Source organism: Diabrotica virgifera, chromosome 4, assembly GCF_917563875.1.
Source record: "Diabrotica virgifera virgifera chromosome 4, PGI_DIABVI_V3a".
NCBI lineage: Eukaryota > Metazoa > Arthropoda > Insecta > Coleoptera > Chrysomelidae > Diabrotica > Diabrotica virgifera.
In genome coordinates, this window is record NC_065446.1 from 127271419 (window position 1) to 127293123 (window position 21705).

The following is a 21705-nucleotide window of genomic DNA, read 5'->3' on the forward strand; positions in this document are numbered from 1 at the left end:
TTGGCAAATATTCAGGACTGCAGGCCAGAAAAAAAAATCACAATAAACTTGCTGAGTACGTACACTGGACATTCTCTCAGTTTGGTAGGATCTTTAGCAGCAGAATCCTGTCTGACCGCTACTTCCTTTTTCATTTTTTTACAAGAATTATATACATGTTTTTCGGCTTCCACATATAGAGATGGACAATTTTGACTAACAACTTAAAATCACCTGTTGTGAAATCTCTTAGTGAAACTAGATGGTCCGCAAGGGCGGACGCAACTAACGCGTTATACACTGGCTGCAGCGAAATAAAAACTGCCCTTTTTAATATCTCAAAGACGAATGTCAAACTGCAGCTGAGAAACATCAATCACTTTCTATATTTGAAAAAATGGACACTTTTGAAATGACATTATTAGCTGTCATTTGGCAACATATTTTAGAAAGAGTGAACCTATCCATTAAGTATGTCCAGAGTCCTGCAATGGATCTGGGTTCTGTCGTTAAATAGTATGAAGCTCTTTCAAATTACTTTACCTCAATCAGAAATAATTTTGCCATTTATGAAGTGGAAGCCAAAAAATTGTGCCCAAATAAATCATATAAAGAAATAACAAATAGAAAAATAAAAATTCGATTTGACGAGGGTGCCGTCGAACAAACTTTTCAGCTAGTGATGAGATGAAAATCCACACATTCTATAAATCGACACTCTGATAAGAGATCTGAGTAGACGTCTGGAATCTTATCGACTTATTTATCAATGTCTTCGTGCTATAATAGATTTGCCAAAATTAAACAATGAAGAAATTATTAAAGAAGCTGAAAATCTGATACAAATTTATAAAGACGACCTAGATACATCATTCATACATGAATGCATTCACTTAAAAGGATCATTTGAATACCACAATAAAATCACCAATAATTGATATATCTAAACCTCCTTTGTGGCTCAGTGGTAAGAGCGCCTACCTTTGGATGAAAAGGTCCGAATGGTCGTGAGTTCACCAGGGTCAGGAATTTTTCGTTTATTATAAATTAATAAATGAAAATAGTTTCTGTTCTTGTGGGATACTGTGGGATTCTGTCCTTGTGGGTACTCACCGGAGGGACCGCAGACGTTCGGATACAATTAGCGTCTCTTTGCAAAGACAATGACGTCGACTTTGCAAAGTAACAAGACACTTACTCAACACACACACTACACATGGCACTAGGTACCTAACTGCAAAAATTCACCGTACCGACCATGCCAATGGCCATTAGTTGTCGAGGCATTAGCTAAATAAAAAAAATGATATATCTAAATATTTAAAGAAGAGTGGATTGAATGATATTTTCCTTAATTTTGACATTGGTTTGCGCATTTATTTGTGCATTCTTGCTGAAAGGTCATTTTCGAAAATATCTTAGCATTTTGTCGATTTTGTCAATAGAAAGTGACGTAACAAAGGCGATAAATTATAACGACATTATAGATAATTTTTCCAAAGAAAATCAAGAAAGAAATCGAACTGGAATGATAATTTTTCTGTTGTATTTATATAAACTTCGTAGTTTAAATCCATTTTTAGTGTATTCATATTTAAATAAAAAAATCTGCTTTTTTCTCAAAAATGGTACATGTTTAAAGGGCGGCTACTAGAGAATTGCCTAGGGCGTCAACTGACCTAAACGCGGCCCTGGTGATCACTCTTCTCTTACGTGGTTACACAATATGAAGAATCCGTCAGCTCGATTGTCTCGGTGGATTGTTCGTTTAAGTCCCTTTTAGTTTACTATTGTGCATCGTAAGGCTACGGGTACCGTGGCGGTCATCGCTGATGATTTTTCTAGAACACATGATTTAAATCTTTTAGACATCTGTAATACAACCTGATGATAACCTTACCGTAAGATGATTTATAGACCTGGATCCCGCGTAAGAAAAAAAAAGTTGATTAATAGCAAGCTGAAAATTTGTTAATAGCTTAACGGTTTCTAGTCGGACAAACTTTGATGCATGGGAACACTGGAACAGGGGAAGTTTTAACTGTGGAGCATGATAAACGTGTCGTCCTGACAAGTTATGATTGTGAAAAATAGCAAGTTGTTTTTAAGTTTATTCGATGGCCAACGTTATGTAATATATGAGAAAATGTTTGTCCGACAAAAATGTTGGGCATTTTGATGAGTCCGACATGTAGAACATGTCACATCACAGGAATTGTGTTGGTGATGAATAGCAATCTGATTTTTGCATGAGAGTTTAATGAAAGGTTATAAAAGCAATTGGAAGTTCTGTCCGACAAATATAATGGGAAGTTTTCGTAGTCGGACATTCTAGACAGGTAAGATATAGACCCCAAGGTAAGATATAGACAAGTAAGATCTAGACAGGTAAGATAATAAATCCCCTGGCGATGACGGAGTAGTGATCGAAGCAATCAAACAAGGTGGAAATAAAATTATCCAGGTTTTGGCCAAACTTTTCACCGAATGCATTTACCAAGGAAAAACGCCTTCTCAATGGAACAATGCAGTCATTGTTTTATTGCACAAGAAAGGTGACATAACAGATCTAAAAAACTACCGTCCTATCAGTCTGCTATCACATATATATAAACTTTTCACAAAAATTATCAAAAAGAGACTGGAGGCTAAGTTAGACTTCTATCAGCCTAGAGAACAAGCTGGCTTCAGATCCGGATACAGCACTAACGACCACTTACTGGTAATAAAAAACTTGATCGAGAAGTCTGCCGAATACAACAAACCATTGGCACTGATATTCGTGGACTACGAGAAAGCGTTCGATACCATAAACAAGCAGAAAATGTTAAAAGCATTGACAGAATGCCGAATAGATTATCGCTATACTAACATGATAAAATATATCTACCACAACGCAACGGCTAGCGTAAGACTATCTGATCAACAAACAAATAAATTCTGTATACAGCGAGGAGTACGGCAAGGAGACACCATCTCACCAAAGCTGTTCACAACCCTTTTGGAACACTGTTTTAAGAAGGCAGATCTGAACGAATATGGTATCAACATAAATGGAGAGAAGCTCAGTCATTTGAGATTCGCAGATGACATCGTCCTTATAGCCGATCGTATGGATGATGCAATAATAATGTTGAACAAGTTATATCACGCTTCCTTAGAGGTCGGACTAAAGATTAACATCAACAAGACGCAAATAATGACTAATCTGGTGTTAAATCGTAATATTGTTCTTGATGGAATGAATATTGAGCAGACTGCATCTTATAAGTACTTGGGACATAAAATTCGATTGGGAAGAGATAACCAGACGTGCGAGCTCCCACGTCGCATAGGATTAGCCTGGGCAGCGTTTGGTAAACTGAGCTATGCATTTAAATCGGACTTACCCATATGCCTGAAAAGGAAAATCTTTGACCAGTGTGTATTGCCTGTACTCACTTATGGAACGGAAACATTAACACTCACAAAAAAGGTAGTGAACAAGATTCGCATAACTCAAAGGGCTATGGAGCGCCAGATGTTGGGTGTCTCCCTGAGGGACCGAATCCCAAAGGAAGAAATACGTCGTAGAACAAAAACAGCGGACGCCGTCGAAAGAATCGCGTCGCTTAAGTGGAATTGGGCAGGACACGTCGCCAGATTGTCAGACAACCGATGGACAAAACGTATTGTCGAGTGGAGGCCACGAGAAGAAGCACTACGGAGCAGAGGACGACCACCAACCAGATGGACTGACGATCTGAAACGTATTGTCGGCAACTGGATGCAAGCCGCACAAAACAGAGAAAGATGGAAAGAGCTGAGGGAGACCTATATCCAGCAGTGGACGCGTACGGGTTGATGATGATGATGATGAAGATATAGACAAAAATGCTGGTGATAAATAGCTTTCCGACAAAGACGAAATTTAATTAAGTAAATTATTCCTTACCAAGAATGACTGTGTCGGAAAAAAATAAGGGGTAGATTTTGTAGTCGGACAATTTAAAAAAATAATTTTTGAAATTTCAATAAGGGGTGATTATTCTATGTCAAAAGTACCTGCAATCAATTACAATCGATATTTTTCGATTTATCTCAACATCATTTAGATACGTCACTGTAATTCTTTTTTAGTAGATCAGGCAAATTATATTATGGATTGAGTGATCTAGCTATCTTTGTCTGCCACATGCGCGGGATCGCTTGGTTAAAAGAGATAGATAGAACACCTATCGACTTTTTGCACTGTATTCCCTGTCTACCCTTATGTCTATGAATACATTCCCATTTAAGAAAAACTGTCACTTTTGACAATAATTCATAATAAATTGCAATCGTAACTTCAAATTTAAACTAATCGATTTATTTTGGCATCAAATTATTTCTAGCCATGTGACATATTAATTACATTAATATTTCATGTGTAGAAAGTTGAGAAAAATTACGTTATACAATTTTAGTAATAATTTATTTAGGTACCCTTTTTCAATCAAGCAAAGCATTATAGCACGAAGAATGATATTCAATAGAATTTTCACAATTATCTGGCAACTGAACCTCATTGAATTGATAACTAAGTGTATTAAATAGTGTGGTGTTATGCCTTCTGGTCCCAATTAATTAAAACTCAGGTTTTCCGATAACATTATATTTAATTCGAAGCCGATGATTCACTACATAAGTTGTTTACAATATTAACTTGACCTATCCTATACGTGAATACCTTCCAACTACATCGATAATCATAATGCTCTTTCTCGACCGAGTTAACGTTTATATACACATTTAAATAATAACAAAACATGACAATTCAATGTTACTTGCGGTTATTGATACAAGAACAGATACTACATGGATTAATGACTTTGAATGAGTTTTAAACATCTTTTGTACAGGGTGATATTATAATACCATACCTCCCCGTTTTGTTAAAATTACATATTTTTAAAATGTGATGCTCCTCTTTCCCTTTTACAAAAATGTTTATGGTTACCTAATACTATTTTCAAAAATTAAATTTCCTAACTATCCTAACTAACTGTAACATGGTACGTTTCAGATCAATCAATTTTCCCTAAATATGTATATTCTTTTTCCTATTTTACACAAAAGTTCATATTTTCCCTATACTAAACTGGTATTTTATAACCTATTACTAGTTCACGTACTTTCACGTCGTGTCTTTTCGTCCTTTTTTTTCGTTCACTAATTCACTTCATCAAAACAGTGTCCACAGTGAATGAAATTGATCCTTACTTTTAAATAGTCTTTTAGTGCCTATAAGCCGTAACTAATCTAATTGTAATAAAATCTCGAATTTAATACTTCCTAAGCTAAGCTAAATATTACATAAACCTCTATTAAATGGTATATAAAAAAAAGAATTTAACGTTACTTTACTATTTCATCTTATTATTTCAGTCTTATTTTGATTTATTTATATACGCCTTACTAACTTTAAAATATTGTACCTATAATAAAGATTTAATCTCTCTAAGAACTTCACTTTTTGTGTCCCTTTGCTTACTATCTACTAACACTTATTGTAAGATATTGTCTATCCTTAATTCAAATACTTCCATTTTCCGCGAAAATTTAACCTGAATTCATTATCTACATTTAAAAATAAGTTATTTATAATTTACGTTACTTTAGAGAAAACAAAAATTTACAACTTTAATTCTTAAACATAATTCAATGATTAGCTACTTATTTGCTTAGTATCTTCTTAATTTTGCTTCTTTTCTTGCAATTTTTATGTGTCTTCTTTCATTTTTCCCACATATTTTAATAAAAAAATTATCTTTTTTTTCTCTTCTTCTTCTTGTCTGGTACTACAACTATATTTCTTCATTTTCTCCACATAATAACATTTCTACAGTGTACATAATTCATCTTCATATACATATTTCATATAACAATCATATATCATTTATCTCATATATCATTTCATATTACATCATAATCATCACTTCATATACTAGCTCCGATACCTTCGTTTTACCTTAATAAAAGAGGTTTCACTCGGATGTCTTAGTTCTCCGCCAATATTAACCCGAATTTTCGCCCTGATCTGTACGCACCATTAAGGTGGTATAGTTAACTCAAAACACGAAATAGGTATTTTATGCGGTTCAAATTCTTCTAAAAATATCACAACCTCAATCCCTTGCTTTGAGGCCGTTGTTTATTCACGAATAATCATGAATAAAATAGGTACCCTTCAAAACACAGAGTGGGTCTCTAATAAGCGTTCAAGCTTCTATAAATCATTAGTACCTTCCTAATTTGACAAGAGCAGTGGGTTTCTTATTGTCTCTAGTTGCCTCATAATATTTAGCTTATAATATTGTTAGTTCTATCTATATATTTCTTCTCCAAATTCCTTATCTCGACTCATCAGGTCGGTTCGTTAAAAATATATCTTTTGCTTATAGCACTGTTTGTCTTAAAGCTCTTATATCAACGTATGTCATGACTAATCATTATTTATTAAAAAAAATCATTTATATATCATTTATCACACAAAATTATTAATTCAGGTTCATATCATACCAAATTTAACACGAAATCGATGAAAATGTACTAAATATACTCAATAAATATCAATAATAAAAACAAATGGCTAATAAAAATTCAATAATAGTATACATATTCGAAAAAAAAATCAATAAAAATTCAAAAATAGCATATGCAAAAGTTAGATAAAAATATTCAAAATCAGTTCAAATCTCAAAATTCGATAGAAATTTTTGGAAAAATTCGATATTCCACAAAATATTCAAAAATAACCGTACTAGAAATAGAAATCGGATAGAGATTTTTCAAATAAATTCGATAAAATTCAAAATTCAATAATAGCATATATAATAAACTTTGATAAAAATATTCAATTCAAAAAATCACTTCATGTTTCAAAATTCATAGATATTCTTAAAAAAAAATCGATACTTCATAAATTATTCAACAATCAGCAAAGATAAATATTCAATTTTCAATAATAATATAAAAACGAGGGAAGCATTTTTAATAAAGATAGACATTCTTACTTACATTTTATTTCCACTTTGTCTTTTCACTGGGTTCGGTTCCTGTATTCCTCCTGGGTCCTGGTCAGTTTTCGCCGTCTTCGTTTCCAAGCTGGTGCCGCCATCTCTGCTCCTTTCAGAAGACCTCCTCTAGTCTGCAGGATCGCCATGTATTAAATAGTGTGATGTTATGCCTTCTGGTCCCAATTAATTAAAACTCAGGTTTTCCGATAACATTATATTTAATTCGAAGCCGATGATTCACTACATAAGTTGTTTACAATATTAACTTGACCTATCCTATACGTGAATACCTTCCAACTACATTGATAATCATAATGCTCTTTCTCGACCGAGTTAATGTTTATATACACATTTAAATAATAACAAAACATGACAATTCAATGTTACTTGCGGTTATTGATACAAGAACAGATACTACATGGATTAATGACTTTGAATGAGTTTTAAACATCTTTTGTACAGGGTGATATTATAATACCATACAAGTATTTTACTAACTTTGTAAAATGTTCGAAAATTACTCAAAAATGTTCCGTTGAATGGTTTCACTTTTGATTTGGCGACTTAAAATTTAAACTGTTGACACTAAAAAATAGACACAAAAACATTCCATAGTTAATATAAATTTTAACTTCCAACACACAGGGCAAACAGAAACTCAGAGACCATGTACTTTCAAATACTACTTTGTATAGCACAAAGTGTCACACTGACAAATGCAGCCTTCTAATACATACTTCTAAGCATAATGTGTCATATTTACGTGTATTCTTATAAGCACCGAAGTTTTAGACCCTTCACATTTTTCAATGTCGTTTACAGGGTTAAGATTTGAGTATGGAAAAAAATGTATACAACGTTTTTTGTAAGAAATTTTCCGTAATTTCTGATGCGCCTAATTAGAAAACCCTAAGAGATTGCTTTCACATGTTCTTTGATATTTTTATTGTCATTTTGGGAATATCAAGAACAAACTCACCCAAAAAAATAATTGTTTTGCAATATATACATGCATTGATACTTACCTCACTGTTTTTGGAGTGTGCATTTATATATATGCACATGCAAATTTGTGAATATAAATAATAATATACAACTAAAATAGCTTTATCAATATGTGACTAAGTCATTCTGAAAAAATGTTTTTTATTTATTTCCTTCGATTTGCCCAAACTTTTTGTCCGACATATAACTTTTTGCATTACAAAATATAATTTGTACATAAACAAATCAAAATTAGCTTGCTATTTATCACCAACATTTTTGTCTATATCTTACATGTTTAGAATGTCCGACTAGGAAAATTTCCCATTAATTTGGTCCGACAGAATTTCCAATTGCTTTTTTAACCTTTCATTAAACTCTCATGCAAAAATCAGACTGCTATTCATCACCAACATAATTCCTGTGATGTGACATATTCTACGTGTCGGACTCGTTAAAATGCCCAACATTTTTGTCGGACAAACATTTTTTTTATATATTATATAACGTTGGCTATTGACTAAATTTAAAAACAACTTGCTATTTTTCACCATCATAAACTTGTCAGGACCACACATTTATCATGCTCCACCGTTAAAACTTCCCCTGTTCCAGTGTTCCCGTGCATCAATGTTTGTCCGACTAGACACCGTTAAGCTATTAACAAATTTTCAGCTTGCTATTAATCAACTTTTCTTTCTTACGCGGGATCCAGGTCTATTACTATCACGTACAGAAACCCTTGACATTATGTATGAAATCTGACACGCATGGTACATGATGGTATCCTCGCAAGTATGTTCAAGATCATGGGTGGTGTGTTCATCCATACAGATTACATATTATAATCGATTATTGGTCTAGGTATAGGTATCTGATTATTTGTTTTAAAGGAGCTCACATATATTTTCTTTCTTGAGCAATTTTTTAAGTTGAACTTTTAGTGAACTTACCTTTAATAACGAAAATGATTCAGTCAAAGCATTTATGGACCTAGCGATTTTGCATATCCAACCACTTGTACAGGTTTATTAAAGATTGTACTATTCGTGTCACACAGATAATCTAGAATTACTGTTTTTAGCGTAAGATAAAATAGAAGACACGATAGCTTCTCTATCTTGTCCAGTTTTACAATGGAAGGGCCTTGATATCCCATCTTGACTCTGCTAGCTGTGACTGCGAGTATTAGCTCAGTTAGCTACTCTTCTTGAATACGTTTGAACGGTTTAGTTAATTTTTATGAATTATATACAGTATGTCCCTGTAAGTTGTATCCATATAGAAAACTTTTTTATTATTAATTTTACGAAAAAAATTATTCTTCATAAAAAGCTCTGCGTGGTTCAAAACCTACGGTTTAACCATCAAATATAAAATTTTTTGAATATTATACGAGGTATGTCAAAAAGTTTGAATTTCACTCAAGAGTAAAGTAGCCTTATTTTTCACAATATTGAAAACTGATATTATGAAAAGTTGTTTGAAATTAAAAACTATATTCTAGTATGCAATTACATCCTTCTAATTGAAATATCTCTATAAAGGTACTTTACTTTTGATCTAAATTTACCTTTTTTGACATACCTCGTATAAAATTGATAAAAGTTGATATAAGGTGGTTGTATTTTTTAGGTGTTAGACCATCCAGAACTTTTTATTAAGAGGAAACGGTAGCGATCAACAGGTAGCGAAAACGCGTTCCAAGATTGCGGCTGTAGTTTTGAATATTTTTTCGAGATATTTGGCACACGTATTCGTAATATAATAAAGAATGGCGGTACAGAGCCCAATTTGCAAAATTTATTAACATGTGGAAATTACTCTGTAATTAAATACAATATTAAAAAAACGAGCCTGTATCGCTTAAGAAGAACAAAAAAATACACTTTCTTCAAATAAACTTTTTTAACCGATGCCTAGATTTTGTGTCATTTTGGAACTAATAAAATTTTTTATTTCATTAGTAGTTCCAAAATGACACAAAATCTAGGCATCGGATAAAAAAGATTATTTGAAGAAAGTGTATTTTTTTGTTCTTCTTAATGGCGGTACAGGCTCGTCTTTTTAATATTGTATTTCATTACAGAGTAATTTCCACATATTAATACCTTTTTCAAATTGGGCTCTGTACCGACATTCTTTATTATTAGGGAGCGGATTTTATGCTAAATGCATATTGCATGCATATTTCGCATATTTGAGAAATTTACTAAATTTTGCATATTTTTAAAAAAACATGCATATTTTGTGCCTATTTAAAAACATTTAAAGTCCAAAAAAAATTTTTTAATTCGACACAAAATATTTCCCCGCACAGGTTGTCGTATCTATTAATTCGAGTACTACCTGAAGAGTGACGGCTCATTCACTGCCTTTCATTTTTTCTTAGAAATAAAGTACTTATTGTGCTTATAGTACGCCGTTATAAAATTATTGTACTTTTATATTTAGTAGGTACCTTTAATTCTGGTGATTCTTTTAAATCCTCTATTGTTAAGAGAATTTACACCTTTAAGCATAGTTTTACGATTTTCTAACGGAAATTAACAAGTTGTTTTAAAGACGCCCCAATTACTTCTATTGATGTTGAAAGGAGTTTTTCAAGTTATAAAAATATATTATCTGATCAAAGAATATGTTTCCTCGTAAAGAATTTGGAAAAACACATTGTAGTGAATTATATAATCGAAGATATATTTATAGTGGTATTGTTGTTTTATTTTAAATAGGTAACTATTGGTAGCAGTTTTTGTAAAAACTGTGAATAAATTGCATATATAAAAAAATGATTTTATTTGAAAGATAATAAATAAGATTGCCGCCCCCTATAAAAGAACCCCCTAGAATAGAATAGAACAGAAAATTTGTGGTTTCTCGAAATGAGCATTTTTTGAATTTTTGTGCATATCTTGCGCATATTTCGTAATTTTTTACCGCATATATATGCGCATATTTCATCAAAATTGATCGCATATAAATCCGCTCCCTATTTATTATATGACGAATACGTGTGCCAAATATCTCGAAAAATATTCAAAATTACAGCCGCAATCTTGGAACGCGTTTTGGCTACCTGTTGATAGCTACTGTATCACCTTAAGAATAACTTTTTTTCGTAAAATTAATAATAAAAGGGTTATCAGAATTGAAATAACTTAAAATAATGATATTCATAATTAAAAAAAAATTCAATTAGAAGGATGTAATTGCATATTAAAATATAGTTTTTAATTCCAAACAACTTTTAATAATAGCAATTTTCAATATTGTGAAAAATAAAGCTACTTTACTCTTGAGTGAAATTCAAACTTTTTGACATACCTCGTATAATATTCAAAAAATTTGATATTTGATGGTTAAATCCTAGGTTTTGGACCATGCAGAGCTTTTTATGAAGAATAACTTTTTTCGTAAAATTAATAAAAACAAAGTTTTCCATATGGATACAGCTTACAGGGACATACTCTATATGCGGGAGAGCCAAGTACTGATACAAGAAAGACGAAACAACAAATCAACAATATTGAAATGAAAGTATTAAGATCAACAGCGGGCATATCATTAAGAGACAGAAAAAGCAACAGAAGTATACGAGAACGATGTAAAATTCAAAATATTAACAGGTGGATAAAAACAAGAAAGAAGAACTGAAACGAACATGTAAACCGAATGGAACCAGATAGATTAGCGAACATATGTAAAAACAACAAACCGTATAGCAGAAGACCCGTTGGAACTGCCGGAAGGCCGCCGAAAAGGTGGAAAGACAATGTACATTCAACAACAACTGAAACGGAATAAAAGGCAGACAAACAGGAGTAATCCTAGTAGCACGAAGAAGAAAAAGAATTATATACATTTCGGTTTTCCTCTTCTAGCTCACTATCTTAGTTAGGTATCAGGATATTTGGTTTTTAGGAGATGCAATTATTTTGTTCTCTTGTTAGTAAGTTTTTATTGTTAAATACATTATTGTTAAAATTTAAATGTTTCACAGTTATCTTCTAGTCCTGGAAGTTTACGCAAATAAAAACTGCGCATTTGGTTCAAAAGGATCCAGAAGTCTTACAGGAAGTTTCGAAGCTCTCACAGCTCGAATAGGTAAGTACACTAGTTCATCAACTTCTAAAGGTTGGACATCAAGTTCATCTGCGCCAGGTGGTCTCAGAGGCGGGTCTTGGGAATTATCAAATGGAGTATGTGGATTTAAAGGTTTCTCAGGGGGGTTTACAGGTGGGCTTGGAGGTCTCACAGGTGATTCTGGAGATTCATTTGAACCAGGTGGTCTTAGAGTTGGGTCTCGAGAATTACCAGATGGATTCGGTGGATTTAAAGGTATCTCAGGAGGGTTTACAGGTGGGCTTGGATGTCTCACAGGTGATTCTGGAGATTCATTTGAACCAGGTGGTCTTAGAGTTGGGTCTCGAGAATTACCAGATGGATTCGGTGGATTTAAATATGCCTCAGGAGGGTTTACAGGTCGGCTTGGAGGTCTCACATGCAATTCTGGTGATTCATTTGAACCAGGTGGTCTCAGAGTTGGGTCTCGAGAATTAACAAATGGATTCTGTGGATTTAAAGGTGTATGTGGCAGGTTTACAGGTGGACTTAGAGGTTTCACACGTGATTCTGGAGATTCATTTGAACCAGGTGGTCTCAGTGTTGGATCTCGAGAATAAACAGATGGATTCTGTGGATTTAAAGGTGCCTCAGCAGGGTTTACAGATAGACTTGGATGTCTCAAAGGTAATTCTGGAGATTCATTTGAACCAGGTGGTCTTAGAGTTGGGTCTCGAGAATTACCAGATGGATTCAGTGGATTTAACGGTACCTCAGGAGGGTTTACAGGTGGGCTTGGATGTCTCACAGGTGATTCTGGAGATTCATTTGAACCAGGTGGTCTTAGAGTTGGGTCTCGAGAATTACCAGATGGATTCGGTGGATTTAAATATGCCTCAGGAGGGTTTACAGGTCGGCTTGGAGGTCTCACATGCAATTCTGGTGATTCATTTGAACCAGGTGGTCTCAGAGTTGGGTCTCGAGAATTAACAAATGGCTCCTGTGGATTTAAAGGTGTATGTGGGAGGTTTACAGGTGGACTTAGAGGTTTCACAGGTGATACTGGAGATTCATTTGAACCAGGTGGTCTCAGTGTTGGATCTCGAGAATAAACAGATGGATTCTGTGGATTTAAAGGTGTCTCAGCAGAGTTTACAGATAGACTTGGATGTCTCAGAGGTAATTCTGGAGAGTCATTTGAACCAGGTGGTCTTAGAGTTGGGTCTCGAGAATTACCAGATGGATTCGGTGGATTTAAAGGTGCCTCAGGAGGGTTTACAGGTGGGCTTGGATGTCTCACAGGTGATTCTGGAGATTCATTTGAACCAGGTGGTCTTAGAGTTGGGTCTCGAGAATTACCAGATGGATTCGGTGGATTTAAATGTGCCTCAGGAGGATTTACAGGTCGGCTTGGAGGTCTCACATGCAATTCTGGTGATTCATTTGAACCAGGTGGTCTCAGAGTTGGGTCTCGAGAATTAAAAAATGGCTTCTGTGGATTTAAAGGTGTATGTGAGAGGTTTACAGGTGGACTTGGAGGTTTCACAGGTGATTCTGGAGAGTCATTTGAACCAGGTGGTCTCAGTGTTGGATCTCGAGAATAAACAGATGGATTCTGTGGATTTAAAGGTGTCTCAGCAAGGTTTACAGATGGACTTAAATGTCTCACAGGTAATTCTGGAGATTCATTTGAACTAGGTGGTCTCAGAGATGGGTCTCGAGAATTAACAGATAAATTCTGTGGATTTGAGGGTGTCTCAGTAGGAGTCACAGGTGGTTCTGAAGGTTTCACAGATTGCTCAGCAGATTTTTCAGATGGTATTGGTTGGTCATTTGTTTGACAACCGGCATTGCTAGGCCAATCACAGTAACGTTTTTCTGGATTATAGTGAGTACCACCTACGCAGGAAATTACAAAGTTTCCAGGGCACATATAGAACTTTGTACAGTCTCCAGGATAAGGGGCAGTTGTATCACCATTGCTACATTTTGCCAATGAAACTGAAATAAAAAATATTTTTATGCTAAAACAAACGCTATAGAGTAAACACAAGAATAATACAAACACACATACACACACATACACACAAGCATACACACACACACACACACACACACACACACACACACACACACACACACACACACACACACACACACACACACACACACACACACACACACACACACACACACACACACACACACACACACACACACACACACACACACACACACACACACACACACACACACACACACACACACACACACACACACACACACACACACACACACACACACACACACACACACACACACACACACACACACACACACACACACACACACACACACACACACACACACACACACACACACACACACACACACACACACACACACACACACACACACACACACACACACACACACACACACACACACACACACACACACACACACACACACACACACACACACACACACACACACACACACACACACACACACACACACACACACACACACACACACACACACACACACACACACACACACACACACACACACACACACACACACACACACACACACACACACACACACACACACACACACACACACACACACACACACACACACACACACACACACACACACACACACACACACACACACACACACACACACACACACACACACACACACACACACACACACACACACACACACACACACACACACACACACACACACACACACACACACACACACACACACACACACACACACACACACACACACACACACACACACACACACACACACACACACACACACACACACACACACACACACACACACACACACACACACACACACACACACACACACACACACACACACACACACACACACACACACACACACACACACACACACACACACACACACACACACACACACACACACACACACACACACACACACACACACACACACACACACACACACACACACACACACACACACACACACACACACACACACACACACACACACACACACACACACACACACACACACACACACACACACACACACACACACACACACACACACACACACACACACACACACACACACACACACACACACACACACACACACACACACACACACACACACACACACACACACACACACACACACACACACACACACACACACACACACACACACACACACACACACACACACACACACACACACACACACACACACACACACACACACACACACACACACACACACACACACACACACACACACACACACACACACACACACACACACACACACACACACACACACACACACACACACACACACACACACACACACACACACACACACACACACACACACACACACACACACACACACACACACACACACACACACACACACACACACTTATGTTACACTTGAAGCTTCCACTAGAGTTATATGTGCTTTCTGTGGTTTTCCGGGTTTGACTCCGCGTTGAATAATTTTGGTTTTTAAAAAAACCAATATTTCGACGACGACCAAGCCAATTATTTGGCAGTTGGCCATTGAATTTCAATATGTGAAGTTTTAAAGTTTTAATCATCAAATTCCATATATACATATATACTATAAATAGTAATTACAGAGCCGCCGAGAGGGATGAGCGGGCCCCGGTAAGGAATGAAGAGCGGGCCCTCGGCAAAAAGTGAAGAGCGAAAAAATTGATTTTAATTTTTATAGAAAAAAATTATCAATAATAAATAATAAGAAACATTTCAAATCTACATTTTATTAAAATTTTTATTTTTATGATAATGAAAATTTTGATAATATAGGCGTTTCCGAGTTTTTGGATTGGCAAAGATGTCTATAATTTTCGAAAAATCGAATGATTTTACCAAATCATCCTCAATATAGTAATACAAAAAGTTGCAAGGCCAGTTAAAGGATTTTTCCTTTTCAACAACTGTCACCGGTAATGTGCAAAATATTCTTAATGTAGGTAATCACGACGTTAGGAAATAATTATTCCAATTTGAGATGTTTAATGTTATTAAGTAAATTTATCAGAGAAAATTGAGATTCACCAATATTTTCAGTAGTAATTGCACAAGAGCTCTAAAATTCTATATTAACTTTAGAGATCGAGTGCAATTTGTTGCGATTATTTCATGAATAAAACTCTTCAAAACCAAAATTTTATTGTAATTTATTTATGTAAGTACAAAATTAGTACAATTAAACACACAGTTGTTATAAATATTTTACGGTTGAAAGTCATCACTTTTATAATTTTTAAAACATTAATTGTCATTAATGTTACTGAATGTATTTTTTCGTAGCAACGAAGGGCATCTGACGTAATATACTTGACGACGGGAAATTATCAAAAATTATCAATTTAATTTAGATTTCAGTAACTTTCTATTGGTCAGAATCTCCTATGAATGAAATAATCCTTGTATATCAAATCTGTCTTAAATGAACAATTTGACCTAATTCTTCACTGATGTCTTCTTTAGGAAACTCGCGTAATGTATCAATTTTTTCTCAATATTGTCGTCATCTTCATCTCGGAATGTCCATAAAATGCTGTGAAATATCACATATTTCACAGCGAAATATTTCGTCGAAGTCAAAATTATCAGTCGCGCCGCTATTAGGCCCAGGCAAATCATCAAAAAATCTCGCGGGCTTCTTGCTCCGTTTTTAGAATAAAACAATAAAATATATTCCAAAATATAGGTAAAGGTCATATTAAATATAGCAAAGTAATAATTAAACGCATTATGCACATAAAGTGAAGAGCAAAAAAAAACGGGAAAAATTACATCTTTGGTCTGGTCGACGCCGGGCCTCTTATATCGCCGAGCTCCGGTAAAATGTACCGGCTGTACCCCCCTCTCGGAGGGCCTGATAACATAACAACTGTCAACATGTAAAGGGTTTTTACCCAAAATATTTTGGTGGCTCAGGCATGCTATTTTTTGGCTTTTAGTAACACATGATGATGGATTTTTTAATCAGAAAATGTTCTGTGATTTAATGTAACCCTTATTTAGGGAATTTTAAATATACCTTTTACAAAGGATTTCGTATTTTTGTGATTTATGGTGCACAGAGAACTACAGGAATTTTATTTTCCTCGTGGAATTTGTAAAAAAGACTTAAAATCAATCTCGACACAACGAAACTCATGTCAAACAAAGATGACACACCGATAATAACAGTGCAGGGAAGTTCCATAAAACATGTTATGAACTGCCTTGGGATGCTCTTGGGCAAACTGCTCTTATGTAATATATGGAGCTCAGACATAAATATTTACCAAATCAAATTTGGAAACGTTGAGGAAACCTCAAAGTGTCATGGAGCGACAAATGCTGGGAACATTAAACTACTTTATCAATTAGAGAGGGAACAAAAGTACAAGACGTTATCGCACAAGTAGCTTCAATGAAATAGAAGAGGGCTGAACATAACGAACATCTCAAGGATGGTGTATGTAACAGAGAAATAGAAAGTTATAAAACCTTATAAAACGAGGAAAACCCCAAATCCAATGGAGCGATGACATTAAAAATATTGCAGGACACTCATTGTAAACGTATGGCATGGGACAGTACCTAAAGCACGGGGGGAAATGTTGAGGAACCTGTAGAAAAAGAATGGAAAAAAATGGAAACAGGCTGCAATCATAAAAATAGCTCTGTGATAGAAGTAGATATAGATAGAAAAATATAAAGATAAGATTGATAACAAAATACACAAAACAGAAAAAAAAAATAGAGTTATCTCATTCACAAGACTCAAGGAAAATAAAAATGCATTGGAAAAAATTGGATTAAAATGAAACTCTGAATAAAAAAGTTCTGAGATATCGAAAAACTACTTTCTATGTATAACTATGCACTGTGTAAGTTTAAAAGTTAAAAATTTACCTTTTGAACAATATGAAACTATAATACATAAAACCAATACCACTCTGTTCTCCATAATTACAATTAAAATCTTATGGGAAAAAGTCTCCCTTTAAAGGTAAATTTTTTTTAGACTTTTACAGTTGATTTACGTTTGTGTAGGTGTAGTTATTTTTGTTCATTGTATTAGCTTATTAAAGTATGACCATATAATTTGTTATACTCGTATTGTCCATTCTGTTACGCCAAGATACCTTTACTTGATTTCTTATATTTAATTATATTTTTGGTGTCAGAAACTAAATTAAAAATCACTGACAATAATTGTCCAATCATTGGAAATAAGCCGTAATTAAACTTATCAACCCAAAAGTGTTAAAATATATCTTAAAATTCACTTCCTCTTCTTTACGTGCCATCTCCGCGACGGAGGTTGGCAATCATCACGGCTATTCTGATCTTCGATGCTGCTGCTCAGAATAGTTCGGTTGATGTGCATCCGTACCATTCCCTCAAGTTACGCAACCATGAGGTTCTTCTCCTTCCTACAATTCTCTTGCCCTGGATTTTCCCTTGTAGTCCAGATAAATAAGGTTTTTGTCTGGACACTGGAGCAGTCAGCTTGCAAATGAATGTTTTGGGTACTATGTACCTAAAACATTATAAATGCCCGTCACAGTTCGGACGAGAATTTTAGTTATTAACAAATAAGGATCAAAAATGGCAGTTTATTCGTTTATATCGCTACAGGTAAAAATGGAGTAAGTAAATATATTATTTAGAGTATCCTTTTAGTAGATGAGCAACGGTTTAAAATGGCAGTCTTTGAATTTTGGTACGACTATTTGTTGATTCGCTAATTGCAAAATAAGATTAAAATTTCGAAAATAAAAATTTGCTAGAACTTTTGCGAAAATAAACTTACGACTTTTATATTGCATGAAAAGTTGAGTCAACCAATGCATATAATGCACCAAAAATTTCAAGACAATTCGTCAATTAGTTTAAATGTTTTTCAATTTGTTTATCCAAAAGAGCATTTTCTTTGCAATGTTCTTGTTCAGAAAATAATAATGGTACAGCAATTATGTGGAAACCACATGAAAGAAGAATACTTATATTTTCAAAACGTTTAAAAAATCAATAAAAAGTAATTTTCATCATTTCGAAAACATTTTTCTAAAGTACCTAGAGTCATTTTCGGCTTATAAACAATTTGAATAGCTTTGTTAATATTGACTGTAGAGTAAATCTACTTAGGGAATTCTAAAGCTTGTATTTTTACACCAATTTTGGAAATAGTTATTTTCCTGACAAGTGCGGAAAGTCATACTTTTCCGCACGCAATTGCAGTTTGCGGCAAGCAGTCGAGTGCGGAAAAGAGACTTTCCGCAAGAGTTAGGAACAATATTTTTTCTACGAGCGTTTAAAAAATTACCAAATCTTAATCAATTAATTGAATTAATATGAACATATATACACAAATTAAATCTTTGACAAGGTTGTCAAAACCAAACTTTCAATAAAATTGGTTAGCATGACGACGATCTTGGTTTCCATGACGACCATGTCAAAATAATTTTATTTCATCGAATTGTCGCGCTAATTTCATTAAAACATGAACACAATAAGGTACATTTGAAAAAAATTAGTAAATAATATCTAAATATTAGTTTATTGCATGTATTATAATTATTTTAAGGCCACATTAAAATATCTAAATTCAGTGCGGAAAAGTAATGCGAAAAGTAAAACTTTCTAAACTAAAACGCGTGCGGAAAAGTATACATTTTTGCACGCTCGTAGAAAAAAAAACTATTCGCCTATGTTAATTATGGTCAAAGTTAGCCACTTTTATTATTTAATTCACAGGTACTTCTATATACATAAAATTCTCCTGTAACAGTGTTAGTTACCATACTCCTCCGAAACGGCCTGATCGATTTTTATAAAATTTTACACGTATATTCTGTAGGACTAAAAACAGCTTTTTATCTATTTTTCATACCCATAAGTTATAAGGGGGTTGCCCCGACCCAAAAACAACACCCTGTACATTATATTTTTTTTAATGGATTTTTCAGTTGAAAAGTGGATGAAAAACTAAATTTGGTGGTATACTTTGAATTTTCGGCAAAGTGATTTTTCTGGTCAAATTTTGAATTTGAATTCTGAAATTATGTAAATTTCGAGAGCTCTAAGTAGAAAAAAATTGAAATACAGCTTACAACTTGTCAACCGCACTGTATATTTATTTTATATTTAACACGCGAATATTCTTTTAGGTGTCCAATCAACTATTTTATTTGAAATTATAAATAATCCAGGTCCGGTTTAAAAAATATTGTAAAAATATTCCGACCCAAAAAACACCCTGTATATTATTTTTTTAAATGGATTCTGCATTTGAAAAGATGATAAAAAACTAAATTTAGTGGTATACTTTCAATTTTCGGTATTTGAAATTTTGAATTTGAATTCTGAAATTATGTCAATTGCGAGAGCTCTAAGTAGAAAAAATTAAAATGGGACTTAATTTTAATTAATACCATTATTTAATTTAAATTGGTAAAATGTTAAAACATTTCAGTGTTTTTTATTATTATGTGTGACAAATAGGTTATGGCGAATATTTATCTTTAAATAATGAATAAATAATATAGAGTCAATAAAGAATACATCACTTTAATCAACAAAGTATCTAAAAATTATAACAAAACGTAGAAAATTTGTAGCATATTAACTATTCAAAACTAAAGTACTTATTCAAAATAACCACCATTAAAAATTATTGTTATGTGTCAAAATGTTAATATTTTACCAGTTTAGATTAAATAATGGTATTAATTAAAATTAAGTCATATTTTATAATCTTTTTTAATTTGGGCTTCGCAATTCACATTATTTCAGAATTCAAATTCAAAATTTTACCGGAAAAATTATTTTGCCGAAAATTCAAAGTATACCTCTAAATTTAGTTTTTCATCCTCCTCTGTTCAAATGCAAAATCCATTTTAAAAAACTTAATATAAAGGGTGTTTTTTGGGTCGGAACATTCATACAATATTTTTTAATCCGGACCTGGATTTTTTTATAATTGTAAATAAATTGATTGATTGGTGACCTAAAAGACTATTCGCGTGTTAAACATAAAATAAATAATATACAGTGCGGTTGACAAGTTGTAAGCTGTATTTCAATTTTTTTCTACTTAGAGCTCTCGAAATTCACATAATTTCCGAATTCAAATTCAAAATTTGACCAGAAAAATCATTTTGCCAAAAATTCAAAGTATATCACGAAATTTAGTTTTTCATCCTCTGTTCAAATGCAAAATCCATTTTAAAAAACTTATAAAAAAAACAGGGTGTTTTTTGGGTCGGAATATTTATACAATATTTTTTAATCCGGACCTGGATTTTTTATAATTATAAATAAATTAATCGATTGGACACCTAAAAGAATATTCGCGTGTTAAATATAAAATAAACATACAGTGCGGTTGACAAGTTGTAAGCTGTATTTCAATTTTTTTCTACTTAGAGCACTCGAAATTCACATAATTTCAGAATTCAAATTCAAAATTTGACCAGAAAGATCATTTTGCCAAAACTTTAAAGTATACCACTAAATTTAGTTTTTATCCTCTTTTCAACTGAAAAATCCGT

General features: G+C 33.9%; 1 protein-coding gene across 1 annotated transcript in view; it reads right to left on the bottom strand.

Annotated features, from left to right (window-relative positions):
• The window catches only part of LOC114343198 (nascent polypeptide-associated complex subunit alpha, muscle-specific form), a 122643-nt gene extending 104418 nt beyond the window's left edge, over window positions 1-18225 (bottom strand). The window contains exons 1-2 of the mRNA XM_050649313.1: window positions 18059-18225; window positions 12026-14063 (exon numbers count right to left, since the gene is read on the bottom strand). Coding sequence (XP_050505270.1) covers window positions 12026-14063; window positions 18059-18113 — 2093 coding nt within the window. The 5' untranslated portion in view covers window positions 18114-18225. The remainder of the gene's footprint in view (window positions 1-12025; window positions 14064-18058) is intronic.
• Between the last annotated feature and the right edge of the window lie 3480 nt (window positions 18226-21705).